Source organism: Centruroides sculpturatus, unplaced genomic scaffold (genome assembly GCF_000671375.1).
Source record: "Centruroides sculpturatus isolate CEXI.00-Female unplaced genomic scaffold, Cexi_2.0 scaffold2519, whole genome shotgun sequence".
Classification (NCBI taxonomy): Eukaryota; Metazoa; Arthropoda; class Arachnida; order Scorpiones; family Buthidae; genus Centruroides; species Centruroides sculpturatus.
Window position 1 is genome coordinate 11,817 of NW_019386657.1, and position 15,512 is coordinate 27,328.

The window sequence follows — 15,512 nt, forward strand, 5'->3', positions numbered from 1 at the left end:
AAACCTATTGACCAATAATTTTTCATTTCAATAAATAAGCCACGGGCACAGCCACAGTGGGCGCTTGTCCCAACGTGGCTACATCCCTGGCTGGGAGAGTGAGATTTCACCACAGATGGCTCTAGTCACAATATTCATTATTCAAATTGATATGTCTGTGTGTCAATTACTACAATTTAATTTTTCTTCTAGGGAGGGGCAGCTGCTCCTCCCTGGGTATGCCCTTGCTGCAGAGGGAGAAAATTTTACGCTCTTCTAGAGATCAAAGCAGCCGAGTAGATAAAACAACTAAACACTAGTAGTTGGTCACGGGTTTTTGCCCGGCCAATGGGCTGGCCATGTTGGAGTTTTCTGGATTTTATTCCCGATTATAACACTTAAATAGGAGCCAGTTTTCCATAGAAAATCCTCCTGGGAGGCATCTCCCTTCGAAGAGATGCCTCCCAGGAGGATTTTCTATGGAAAACTGGCGACTCACAGGCAATCTTCGAAGGGATCGCCTGTGAGTCGTGTTGCCATATGCAAACCAACTGAAGATCACAGATGTATAAAAAATAATCCTATTGCAATGATGGCATCCAGACGTTTATTAAAATTAATTATAAAATTATATATATATATATAGCTCTAGGTCACATTATATATAACCTATATATAGTGTGTTCCATATTCATGGCCATACTTCTTATGAAACCACTTGCGTATATCATAAATAAAAGTAGTAAGGCCACAATTTACTGGTAAACAGCAAATTACCATACAACTTTATTATTATTTTTTTCAACAACCACCTCCTTGATTACATTGCAATTAAGATGTGCACCACCAATCAGAAGGGTCGGGATGCCAAAAAATTTACTTACACCTCATCCCAATATATTGTATATAATAATAAAAACTAATTAACAGTAGCTACTTACAGATATGTGATTTTAAAAAGGGCCAGTATTCTAAACAGAAAATTCCTCAAGATTCTTCAAAATACAGGACATTTTTCCAGGAAGTCCTGGTATGTGGACATTTTGACATTCCAACAAACAATACAGAATGGTCTCATACAATATGGGACGTCTGGCTACTTTATAAGTTCACTTCAGTTTTAAAACTACAAAGATTATCTGTTTTTCCAATATATTTACAAAAATTGTACAAATTGAAGCATCATTCCAAACCATATTAACCACAGGTACACAAATCTATTTCCACAATGTTAATGGCATTATATTGGGTTTCTCACTCCAGATTCCAGTTCAACAAGAATCATGTATCTGCACTTCTATTTATGGATAGGATAATTTTGCTTACTTTTAAGCATGAGTGAATAATTTATCAATCATTATTTTGTATTATATAAAATAAAAATAATACTCCATTTAAATTTATTTAACAATTTATATATACAGAATATTAAATATTACATTATAAGAACAATATTCACTAATTCACAATTGTTGCATTCTAGCTAAGACTTCTTCTATTTCTTTGTTAATGTTGGACATGGCAACAATTTGATCGAACGATGTATTAACATTTGATGTTTGTTTATAATTCCCAGGCTTTGGTAACTTGCAGCAACAGGAAGGTAATGGATGCATGAAGAAATACTCATGTATTAAAGCCTAAATTAAAGAAAATTTAGATATGAATTAGTGTTTGGGGTCATTAAAAACGAGTTTAACAAATATTCATATATTAAGGAAAGATCATACACTATCAGACTATAATGAAACTGTTAAAAAGAGCAAAATGACAATAGCTTGGTCAGAGCAGCTAGTTCTTAACCAAACAGCAGTAAATAAATGTGAGATGGCAGATATTGTATTACTGAATTCAAAAGAAAATCTCCTGTATGAACAGCAAAAAAGCCCATCATCACTATGAATATTAACTGAGCATAAGAAATATCACAGGAATGACTGATTATTACATATGACTACTGACATTATTGAGACTGGCAAAAAATGATTACATGACAGACAATATTGTGATGCAAAATGTTAAACAGTATTAACTTAAAATTTACAGTTAGCTTCTTTAAACTAATTTCTATATGCTTTCAGTTTTATTTTTTATAGTATATTACAGTCAAACCTTGGTTTCTGAATGACTCACTTTTCAAACAAATCGGTTCATAAACAGAATTTCACTCTCATATTTGCCCAAGTTGCTATACAATAACTCAGTTGCCAAACAAGCTACTCACAAGAGCCAACCAAAGATTAGAGAAATACAGACAATCAACTCCCTATACTTCCTATGTTAAAGAAAGTCAACGGTCCAACCAATCAATGACAGAAATACCAATTCAGAAATTAGAGGCACCAAGATGCATCATTAGATATCACAACACAAATCATCAATGACATTGCTCTTTAAATTAGATTTTGATAAACATGTGGAAAACATTCTGCATGATATCTTGTTTGTCGGGAATAAAAATCGTCTAGCGCGCGGTTTTCCCGCCTTTTCGTGAACGACCGTTATCGCCACGGAAACGGCGATAACGACATTTTGAAAACTCGACCGCTGATTGGTTAAGAAACATCGGACGATCGGCGGACATCTTATACAGCTGGTAGATGCTGATTGGTGGAGTTCAATGTAGCTTCAATCCTATAAAAGCAGTGAAGTTCTGGCGGGAAGTTTAGTTCGCTTTGGACTCGTAGAATGAACTCACGTTGACCTTAGTTGCCGGAGCTGTCTTAGAAGATCGTCTCATCTAGTCGTGTTGTTGTAGACTTTGAATTTGTGCGTCGCAAGGTGCTTTTCCGACGAACCTGTAGCAGTGGATGATTACTTTGAACTTTGTTAATATCTAATGTTTGTAATTCTTATATGTGAACTTTAATTGTAACTGTACATACGTTTTTGTTTTAATATATATACAAGNTGATTTAGTCCTAGATAGGACCCCAGCTACACCACTTGCTCGATCCTCAACCCCGTTTCAAGTGGTTACCATAGGCGTGGTTGTACCGATTGATCACTTGTCAGCTAACGGTCGTCGATACGCAGTTGGCATAATCAGTTTATGCAACCGCTTGTCAGAAGTAGAAGGGATGAGATCGCTGGTCACCTGTTCGGTATTTTTGCGATTCTTTACGCAGACGGGTTTTCCCGAAATGATTTGTTACGATCAGGGGACAAATTTCACCGTAGGGTTGACGCGTGAAATGACCCGTATGTTAGAAGTGGAGAATGTAGAAGTAGCTCGGATCAAATCGGCTCACGATATCGCAACTAAGCATACGGCCGTAAAACGAGAAGGGTATGCAGTGCGTTCCAACCTGGAAGCACGGAAAAGGGAATATAACATCGGGGATACGGTTCTCGTGGAAAAGTCTTCCCCGGATGACAAATTGGATGTCCGGTGGGAATGGCCGGATGTGGTAGAAAGGCGAACGTTCGCTGTACGAATAATACTTGGTTCCGACGGAAGATTCGGGGAACTGGTTCAAACTCCGTCCCCGCGACAGCTGTACGATCGCGGAAGATGGGACGGGAGAGTAAGGGGACTTCCTCCGCTTCCCCCGACGTCGGCACAGACGGAGCGGGATAACGGGTCGGATGATTACAACTCAATTTTCGGTAATAGACCGAAAAAGAAAAACATCTGGACACTTACTGGAGGGTGGATCCCGAAACGGTTTTCCCCATACCGGATTGCGCTAGCCTTACAAAAGCGATTATTAGGCATTGGTAGCAAAGGCATCTCTGCGCGTAGACGGGTAAAATTCCTGGATGTTCCGGATGTATGGGTCAGTTCGACATCGGACGATTTTTGTAAGATTGTTTGGTGTTGTGAAGGGAATCAAACAGGCTTAAGTAAGCTCAGTTTGATCCTCGGCCGTGGAGGTGTCGGGAATAAAAATCGTCTAGCGCGCGGTTTTCCCGCCTTNTGAATTATTTTTTAAAAATTATTTATATATTGACCTATAAATTGGTTATATTGCAGTAGAATGGCTTATAAAATGGTTCTATTTAAAATTTATCCTATTTTTCAAGGTGAAAAACAGGAAAATTCTGGGACTGTCACAGAAACCAGGACATATGGTCATTCTAAAGCCTGACTTAAGCAATCAATATCAAAGCAAATTTGTCTGCAATTGAAAAATGGACTTGTCCTTTTGACAGAATGTATGCAGCCTGTTTGACAAAAAACATATTCAACTTGTTGAATATATCATTTGGTGACTACCAATGTTTATGTGTATCATCAATCATCAATTCATGAAATCATTGACAATAGTCAAAAGCAAACTGTCATGACATAAAAACCAGTTTCTGTCTACATGTTCAAGGAACCACATTGACTAGTTTGTGCCAGGCTTAATGTAACATCTTGAAAATTTCGATAACTAAGTAACGTTTGTTTGTTGTGAAACTGTGTTGTAATATTTTCTTTAGAAGTGTTGAACATTAGATCATGTTTTTAAACAATCACATGGCTTATTCTCCATTTAGTTGAATCAACTAAATAAAAGATGGATAATAAGCCATGTGATTGTTTAAAAACATGATCTAGTGTTCAACACTTCTAAACTAAATAATGATTAATTTAATTTTTGATTAACAGTTTAAGAAGATCTAGAGTAAAGCTTGGCTCAGATCAGATTCAAACCCTCTAATTCTCTAAATTATATCACTAATTATTGACCAAATTTAAAGAATTTATCAAATTTTAGCACATTATGAATGCTTCCTTGATCACAAAAATTTTATGATAACTATCCTGTTATGATTGTGAGAATCCGGACTTCAACATAAACAATTCAACATTGTAACATCAACTTTGTCAACTATCTGTCAACTTTCACACCTGTGAGTATATCTCTTTTTAAGTTCTCAGCATTGATAAAAATGCTTTCATGTGACCTTCTAACCTGCTGTCCCATTTCATCATTTTAATATAATACCAAATGAGCAGTCAAGGCAGTTGTCACCAGTCTCTCTAGGATTAAAGTCATCAAAATTTTCCTGTCTCAGTGCCAATCATAGTCTATGGGATTTTCACATTACCCTCAACTGTGCCTAGAAGAACTTTCTTGATCCAGAACTTTCCCAATCCAGACTTGTCCCAAATGATCCAAATCCAGACAACCTCAGACCCTAGATCTCCGAGTCTCACGAAATCCAAATCAAGAAGCATCACCATCAATGCAAGTATTTCCCGACTCATGAACAATTGTAAACTCTCTCTCTCTCTCACAACCGCTAGATAGATAGGCTACATCAATTTAACAAAATATATATTGTATATTGTATTATGTACTCCTTTTCGTTGAAATTAAATGGTTATTTAATTGTTAACTTTAGTGTCTGAGTATTTTACTTTCATTGGGCTCTCTCTCCCATTCGCTTACTCATGCGGCTGCTCATATGACCTACTCTAAACCCAACTAAACTCACCATCACAGCTCCAGTGTCAACCAAGACACAGTGGTGTCAGTCCTAACAAGACATCAGAGATGCCGACCCTCCGGTCACATGATAATCCTGTTGAACATGTTGAAAATAAAAAAAAAACTGCTTGTATGTGTAAGACTCTAGCATGACATCCATATAGCACTCCAACAATGTTATCCAAAATTAAAGCTGCAGCACAGTTTGTCAGATACTAAAGAAGCTAGGGAGTAAACAAATTCATAGATTATTGGTTTGTTTACATAAATTGATATCTTTGCAAAATCCAATCTGGAGGATAATGATAAAGGTCTGCTTGAAAGGATCTGCATCCAATATTGATCCTCTCATAAAGAATCAGTCCGACTGGTATAGAGTGACAGAGATACCCCTCATCCATAAGACAGGCCACACATACACTAAGTTTCAAAATAACTGCCAAAACAAAAACAAAGGTCATCCTATGAAATCAAACAGAAGTAAGACATGGTCCTAGAGAACAGAATTATGCGTGAATATACTTAAGGTAATTTCTGTGTATATATTGTCTACTTAGACCTTGTTTATTAATAGGACTTATTATACTAGTGAAATTTCTGATTAGCAAAGAGAGATCTTAGTCAAAAGTTAAAACAAAATATCTTTATTTTTACCTGAAAATAAAGGTATTTTATTTTATTTACAAATCCCAAGTTAAAAAAGTCCACTTGTCAAAAAAACTGCAAATTAGAAGTTTGCAGTCTTCCTAATCTTGAATAGAGCATTTCTCATGCTTCTTCACATCATCTAATATTTTTGATATAATTTTACTTTAGATGAATCNGTCATTTTTGAGAATAAAATTGTAGTTACTAACTGAAAATTTGCTGTGAGTCCGTCTACCATTTGTTGGATTACAGAGACGTATTACATAGAGATCTAATATACAGCAATCCAGTTATATAATATAGATAACAAAATATATATTATATATTGTATGTATCATGTACTTTTTTCATTGAAATTAAATGGTTAATTGTTAACTTTAGTGTCTGTGTACTTTACTTTTGTTGGGCTGTCTCTCCATCTCCATTCAGAGCCCATTCGCTTACTCACGCAGCCACTCTTGTGACCTACTCTAAACCCAACTAAACTCACTGTTGCAGCTCCCATGTCAACAGTGGTATCAGTCCTGACAAGACATCAAAGAGATGCCGACCCTCCAGTCACATGATAATCCTGTTGAACATGTTGAAAATAAAAAAAAACTGCTTGTATGTGTAAGACTCTAGCATGACATCCACATAGCACTCCAACAATGTTATCCAAAATTAAATCATTGATGAGCTGCAGCACAGTTTGCCAGATACTAAAGAAGTTAGGGAGTAAACAAATTCATAGATTATTGGTTATTTTTACATAAATTGATATCTTTGCAAAATCCAATCTGGAGGATAATGATAAGGTCTGCTTGAAAGGATCATATCTAATTGCATATTTCTGATCTACATAATTGCTTTATGTGTGAACTGAAGGTGAAACACAAACCATCTAGAAAAATGTTTTATTGCATTAATAAAGTGATTTTTTCTTGAATGTGTATTATCATTTTTAGTCTTGTGATATTAAATATAAGCTCTAAATAATTAATTAATTATTCTTTATACTGCATGTAATTGTGTTTTCCTATTCATTGTTGTGCATTGCTTCCCATTGCTCTTAATTGGTATATAAATATTGCATATAAACACATTAATACATATACCAGATTAGCAGGTGCTATATGACTGTTCTTACATGTCATGAATAATTTAAAAAATAATATACACTGACATCTGTGTGTGAGTATAAATAGCCACATATTTCAGTCAAAATAAATGCATCAAAGTGTATGCAAATAGAATCTATCAAGGCTAATTGTACTAATACAGTGGTTCNCAGATACTAAAGAAGTTAGGGAGTAAACAAATTCATAGATTATTGGTTATTTTTACATAAATTGATATCTTTGCAAAATCCAATCTGGAGGATAATGATAAGGTCTGCTTGAAAGGATCTGCATCCAATGTTGATCCTCTCATAAATAATCAGTCTAATTGGTATAGAGTGTGACAGAGACACCCCTCATCCATGAAACAGGCCAGACATATAGTAAGTTTCAAAATAACTGCCAAAATAAAAACAAAGGTAATCCTATGAAATCAAACAGAAGTAAGACATGGTCCTAGAGAACAAAATTATGGGTGAATATACTTAAGGTCATTTATGTGTATATATTGTCTACTTAGACCTTGTTCATTAATAGGACTTATTATACTAGTGAAGTTTCTGATTAGCAAAGAGAGATCTTAGTCAAAAGTTAAAACAAAATATCTTTATTTTTATCTGAAAATAAAGGTATTTTATTTTGACTTTTGATTAAAATCATCTCTCTTTGATAATCAGAAACTTTACCAGTATAATAAGTCCTATTAGTAAACAAGGTCCAAGTAAACAATGTTTACATAGAAATGTAAAACCATGAGGACAAATCCCAAGTTAAAAAATTCCACTTGTCAAAAAGACTGCAAATTAGAAGTTTGCAGTCTTCCTAATCTTGAATAGAGCATTTCTCATGCTTCTTCACATCATCTAATATTTTTGATATAATTTTACTTTAGATGAATCCTAGTGTGAGGCGCGGATTTTTTCGGATTTGTACGAGCTGCTTAAACATCTAAATTTTCGGTTAATTAACTTTGGAAAAAACCAGAGGAATTTAAACTATATCGAATTTCACCGAGTTTGTAACAACAAACTGAGGAAGTTTACAGTTAAGTGTGAAGAATGCACCGTCATCGTCAACAAGAATCGATGACGTGTCAGCTCTCGCAGGAAAAGATATAAAAGGGGAGATCACCGGAAGCTCAGGGCGTCCACACACAGAAGGTATTCTTAGTACTTGTGTTCGTCGATCTCCATGCCAAGGACTGTAATCCCATCGGAGAAGACATAGAAGACACCACACCCTTCCATACAGACGACGTTCGCCAACTCTCCCTTCCACCTAGAGGTATTTAGGGGTTAGATTTTATAAAAGCGCTCTCTCTCTGAACTAGAAACTAGGGCAGTGACATAGCTAAGAACGTAATCGCCAATTTCTGTAAATACTTTAATATAATTGCATTTAGCTTTAGTATTTTTGTAACTTAGTTTTGTTAATTAATAGTGATGTAACGAATATTTAATCACTATAAGGCCGAATACCGAATACAGAATACCTAAAAACAGGAGTAAGAAATAACAAAAAACACAGTAAATTAATCATTTTGGTATTTAGATTTAATGTTATCGAGTTAGTATTGTTTGTTTATATTTATTTATAGCTTGTAACATGCACAAAATAAAAAAGAAAATAATATTAGTCACATGTATTCACAATTTATAATTACAAAGATCAGCACACGTACACACCTATTCGTTCGAGAATCGTCACACATCTGAGGGTCTGACCCTGCCTGTCCTTCTTTTTAAGTGCTCGTCTTTGCTCTTCCCTTTCTCTTACCTCTATCGCTCTAATCCATGTATGCCTGTGCATACATCATAATACGCGCTCACAATACTTTCGATTCGTCACTTTTCCGTCGTAGAGTTCCCATTTTACAATTACGTGACTCAGCCTGGTGATAACGGAGAAAAGAGACAGATAGGACGTCGATATAAGTCACAGTTATGATTTCACAGATTCGAGACAGCTTGATAGCCCGAACGGCCCCAGGCTTTCGCCCGTGCACGCTAAGTGACTTTCATTACAAGCATTTAGCTTTCCGAAGTCTATGACAACAATTGTTTGGCATTGATGGGCGCAAATTTCGTGCCAATAAGCTGCCTCGACTTGTTCGATTATGTTATCAACTCAATTTCATATTTATTTTCACATTTTCACTTCACGGTCCTTCTCTGTTCTTTTTCCGTTATTTACAAGTGTAGGTCATTTGATATCATCATTTATCACATACTTCCATGACACTCTTGTCTGTCGGCTACAACTGCCAAGAATTAACGCGATTGGCGAAGCATAGTGACAGCGGGCCAATAGAGAGCAGGATCCTTGCCATAATGCAGTTTGCGCGCCAATTTTCGTATGTGCGTTAATCAAGCCGAATAGTTTGACCGAATATTCGGCTATTCAGCCACACTCCTGGCCGAATATTCGGTATTCGGCCTGAGGCCGAATATACTATTCGTTACAACACTATTAATTAATAAATGCTTGTTATTCTGTTGACCTGTCTCCTGTCTAAACAGCACCTGCCAACTTACCAACGTACTCCCCACTCGATTTGCCCTCCTAGCCATCCGACGACACCGAGATCAGGTTTTACCAGCCTGTGCCAATTAAGTGGTCAGTAGGAGATAAACCCCTGACCTGCGGCTTATCTCACACTAGCTTATGATTGTTTAATGTTAATTTATCACTGTATCTTTTATAGACAAGTTCTCTTACAAATTTCACTGTTATAAATTATACCAAGTATTATTATATCTATATTTTAATAAAATTATAAAAATAATTTTTAATTTGATAATCCAAAACCATGTCATAATTTTTATTTGTTGCTTAGACACTAAGCAGTGTAACAAATTTGAACACTTGGCATTCCTTCATTTTTTATTTTAGTTCAGTTGATAAGCGTCTTAAATTACACATTTCAGGCGTAACATGCCCCTCTTCAGCCAACTCAGGATTTTTTATGAACTGGGCTCTATTGGATGAGTACATAATATGTATATACTTATTATGTTCTCATTTATTATTGTATATCTGTATTAATAAATAAATGTATAAGCTGTATACATATTATGTACTCATCCAATAGAGCCCAGTTCATAAAAAGTCCCAAGTTGGCTGAAGACGGGCACGTTACGCCTGAAATGTGTAATTTAAGACACATATCAACTGAACTAAAATAAAAGATGAAGGAATGTCAAGTGTTAGAATTTATTACACTGCATAGTGTCTAAGCAACAAATAATTTTTAAATCTTACCTGATCTGCTGCTAACCGTTTCTTAGAATTGTAAACTAAAAATGATTTCAACAGCTCCAATGCATCTGCAGATGCTTCCGGAATTAATTCCTCAAAATTCATAGGAGTATAATTGGGAAACATTATTTTATTATAATCCGGTAATTCAGTCAAACCCTAATTTATCAAAAAGAAAAATTTATAAATTTACATATTAATAAAAGTGACTGAATTTTAAAAAATATTTTTAGTGAAGAGCAAATGTAGGAAGTAAAAAAAACACTAAAGACCAGTTCATATTATCATATTTTCAGTGTAGAATTTAGGTCATAACATTATTTCAAACAATTAGATAATGGAAATAAGTTGAGATTTACTACATTGAGAAAATTTCAACTCGATCACACATGCAAAATTATATCACAAAGACTTTATAGATGTCTTGTGAACTGCTATGCAGTTTCTGTGGCAAGAATGTAGTGCATATAAAACCACTACCATGATAGCATGATCTGGCCTTAATAAGTTCTAGTGCTTTTGAGTTCCAATGCTCTTCAGGAAGTAAATTGGAAAAAAATATTCCCTACTTTTTCTATTGAGTTGCCAAAGGTGAGTATTAGATCTCAAAAACAATAGAATTTGTTATCTTACAAGGATATGTTCATTTATAATATAAAAAGTTCTCTAAAATATATTGTTTATTTAATTCAGCTTAAAAGTAATGTCCAAATCTGAAATCTATAATGCTGAAGTTGTAGGAATAAGGAGAAATGTACAATTCATAAATCAAAAAGTGAGTCTCTACATTGTGTTCAGTATCACCTGGATTTTTTAATATTTTTTCTTTAATTTTCCATTCAATTTCATAAAGCATTCTTTGGTTATTTTGAAACTACAGTAAATTCATCTAATTAAATTTATTCACTAGTTCTCATTCCTACTTTGTTAAAAAAAATTAGAAATGAAAACAAGTAGAAAGTGGCACTGAATGCAATGTAGAAGCTTTCTTATCTGATTCATGAATTCCATATTTCTCCTCATCCTTGTGTCTACAGCTTCACTGAATTCAGATTTAGACATTATTTTCCAAGCATTTTTCTTCTTTATTTTACATATTAATATTTTTCTTTTTAGAATGTAAATATTTAAAGTAAAATAAAAATATTTTGCTATTAAATGTATAAAACTAAAGATCTAAATTGAGAATGTTAATCAAGAAAATAAGGTGATTAATCAATAAATGCTAAATCATCTTTACATTCAAATCCATCCTAATTAAAACCTCAGTTTCTTTTTTGATGTTTTCTGTCCAGTGGGCAGTAAGAGGGTTTTTTTCAGGCTCATTATGTGTTCAGCAAGTGGTGAGGGACTGAGCCATCCACATATCTGGGACAGACCATCCCAAAAAAATTTCTGACATTTTCTGACCATCCAGATTTGATCCTGAGTCTCCCAGAACAGTGATGAACAATTAATGGCCTGTGAGGTCCTAAAATGTGGTCCCTGGGGGTTTAATAATGTGATGTTATTGTTTTCTCTCTCATGCCATTAATGCTGGCTCTCCACTTAGCATGATTTTGAGGTGATTCAATCACCTGTGTCACTACTGAAGCACAGTAAAATTGCTTTCCAGTTGGAATTGTCTTCAAGTACTTCGGCAACAGAGTACTGGGACAATGTATGTTTTTGTGTGGTAATTCTATTACAGCCAATTGGCATGCATCATTCATAATTCCAATGTACATGAGATCATATTTTTACCCATCATTCTTAGCACTACATACAATGTGATATGAAAATTTTGAAAAGGTGCAAAGAATAGCAAATATTACATTTTAAAAATTAAATTGAAAAATATAAAACTTTATTTTAAGTTGAAAGTTTTGCTGCTATTTTAAAAATTCCTATAATTCATTGCCAATTGCCTTCCATTTTGAGTAAAGTGTGTAGGAACATAGGGTAGCAATTGCATTGCTCTATGAATCATTAGGAAACAGCAATGAAATTGCACTAAGTGGAGAGCCAGCATAAGCAACCCTAATTAAATTGATATTCATGACAAAGAACTTGACCAGTAAAAATATGAGAATAAACTACATATTATTAGTGTGCTATCATTAGCATATATTATTTAGTGTACAAGCAGTTATGATGTATATTTGTACCATATGTAATTAAATACAAATAATAAATGAAGATGTCAGATTTTTAACTATGTTATCAGAAATTATTTATGAATGAGTCTATAAGTCTATAATACAAGGTAATATAGAGTGCCCTTATTGTTTATCACCCAAACAAAGACAATATTTTAAAAATAGGTCTAAACATGACTAAACATGAATTATTTTTTAAAAATTATTTATATATTGACCTATAAATTGGTTATATTGCATTAGAATGGCTTATAAAATGGTTCTATTTAAAATTTATTCTATTTTTCAAGGTGAAAAACAGAAAAATTCTGGGACTGTCATAGACAAACTAGGACATATGGTCACTCTATAGCCTGACTTAAGCAATCAATATCAAAGCAAATTTGTCTGCAATTGAAGGATTGGACTCAAGTAAGTCCTTTTGACAGAATGTATGCAGCCTGTTTGACAAAAAGCATATTCAACTTGTTTATATGTCATTTGGTAACTACCAATGCTCATGTGTATCNCTGACCATCCAGATTTGATCCTGAGTCTCCCAGAACAGTGATGAACAATTAATGGCCTGTGAGGTCCTAAAATGTGGTCCCTGGGGGTTTAATAATGCGATGTTATTGTTTTCTCTCTCATGCCATTAATGCTGGCTCTCCACTTAGCATGATTTTGAGGTGATTCAATCACCTGTGTCACTACTGAAGCACAGTAAAATTGCTTTCCAGTTGGAATTGTCTTCAAGTACTTCGGCAACAGAGTACTGGGACAATGTATGTTTTTGTGTGGTAATTCTATTACAGCCAATTGGCATGCATCATCCATAATTCCAATGTACATGAGATCATATTTTTACCCATCATTCTTAGCACTACATACAATGTGATATGAAAATTTTGAAAAGGAGCAAAGAATAGCAAATATTACATTTTAAAAATTAAATTGAAAAATATAAAACTTCATTTTAAGTTGAAAGTTTTGCTGCTATTTTAAAAATTCCTATACAGTGGTACTTCAGGATACGAAATTAATCCATTCCGAAACTGAGATCGTATCATGAAAATGTCGTAAGGTGGATCATCTTTTCCTATACGATTACATGTAAAACCAAATAATTCGTTCCAATGCGATAAACATACTCAAATTAATGCGAAGTAATACATTAAAAAAAAATAACTGTAGTAAGAAAAACAAATGAAAAATGCGAACTAATGTAACGTCGTATGGTGAGTTTTTGTTCGTATCGTGGAGCAAAAATATGTTCGAATTTCATGTCGTATCCTGAAAATTTCGTATGCTGGGGCGTTCGTAACCTGAGGTAACACTGTAATCCATTGCCAATTGCCTTCCATTTTGAGTAAAGAGTGTAGGAACATAGGGTAGCAATTGCATTGCTCTATGAATCATCAGGAAACAGCAATGAAATGGCACTAAGTGGAGAGCCAGCATAAGCAACCCTAATTAAGTTGATATTCATGACAAAGAACTTGACCAGTAAAAAGATGAGAATAAACTATATATTATTAGTGTGCTATCATTAGCTTATATTATTTAGTGTACAGGCAGTTATGATGTATATTGGTATTCAGCAGGCTTAAAGCCCACAACTCCATAAGAAAAAGTGCATGCAGCTCACCAGAGGCCTAAAGTTCACTTGAAGCCTGCATCCAGAAAAGAATGTTCATCATTACCCTAAGCAAAAGGTTGAGATCTTAACCACCTCAACCAATCATGGCAGCCTAAATTTCTGTGTTTCAATTAGTTTATTTTCATTTTAACACAGCTCATTAGTTACAGACAATTTTCATGCTTTAAATTCCTTTTTCAGCATAATGCAGTTTCTATAAAAGTCAGTAATAAGTGGTGTATGAAAAGTTCTTTTTGAGAAAATGGGAGAATTTCCTCTTTCAAGTGCTTAGTGTAAAGTAGTTTATGATATTGTGATAAAACTTTTTGGGGTTTTCTATTAGTCAGTTATGGTTGTATATTCCAATATTAAGTTCAATATACCTACAGTTTTTATTTAGTTCATCACTATTAATCTATATCTTTAATTCAACATATTCAATAACATATTATGAGTAACTTACGGGCCAATTTTCTTCTGTTGGAGTTCCAAGTGCACGAAGAACTAAACACAATTGCTCAATGTCATTTTCTCCCTCAAAGAAAATAAAAGAATTTTATAAAAATGAGCAAAATCAGAATTTGTGTAATAAGATCACAGTGTAAAAAATGTTAAACTAACTCGAAACAAAGGAAATCTGTTTAGCATTTCACCAAAAATACATCCTATGGCCCTGTGTGAAGATTATCTTATATTTTAAATTATGATGTAACTATTACACTGTAAATAAATGAAAAATTTATATATTAACCATAAATCCACTCCTTCATCATATTTGAGAGCTCCATATAATAATTCAGGTGCTCTGTACCATCTGAAAAGATATATTGTATTAAATATTACTCTAGAATATAGACAAATATCTAAATGTTAAGATGTAATTCAATACCTCGTAGCTACTTGGTGACTGTATAATCTGTCACCCTCCCTCTCAAACAATCGAGCTTGTCCGAAGTCGGCTATTTTAAGATGTCCCAATGAATCAATCAGTAGATTTGCAGGTTTTAAATCCTGAAAAATAATAATTATTATATTGTAAAATTAGGCAAATAAAAAATTAATTACTTTCTTTGTATTGCTGAAGCTAGTAAAGCTGTGGCAAAAATTGCTTGCCCAACTGCAATTTTATTGTTCTTTTTCACCTGAGGACAACAAGTTTATACTTGTCGAAAATACTTGCGATACAAGAAATATTGCATTAATGCTGAACTCAGTGTTCATTATCAAGAGATTATACAACTTTTGGCATGAGTTTTTAAATTACTCTATCTTTATAAGTTTACTAGAATATACAAAATGATATTGTTTAAACTCCTACACTGTGAACATTAAGAGTCTTTCCATTATG

At 34.1% G+C, this 15,512-nt stretch overlaps 1 protein-coding gene across 2 annotated transcripts; it reads right to left on the reverse strand.

The window, feature by feature from the left end:
- Positions 1–618: 618 nt before the first annotated feature.
- On the reverse strand, positions 619–15,239 carry LOC111615503 (cyclin-dependent kinase 20-like). 2 transcript variants are annotated; one of them, XM_023356908.1, is made up of 6 exons: positions 15,054–15,239; positions 14,916–14,978; positions 14,786–14,852; positions 14,628–14,699; positions 10,412–10,567; positions 619–1,619 (listed from the first exon to the last, which is right to left on the reverse strand). In XM_023356908.1, exons 3-6 carry the CDS (start codon positions 14,810–14,812, stop codon positions 1,443–1,445), a joined length of 432 nt encoding a protein of 143 aa, XP_023212676.1. In that variant the 5' UTR covers positions 14,813–14,852; positions 14,916–14,978; positions 15,054–15,239; the 3' UTR covers positions 619–1,442. The 2 variants fall into 2 exon arrangements, with proteins under 2 accessions (XP_023212676.1, XP_023212675.1); XM_023356907.1 differs by having other exon boundaries at positions 620–1,619; positions 14,786–14,837; positions 15,054–15,237.
- Between the last annotated feature and the right edge of the window lie 273 nt (positions 15,240–15,512).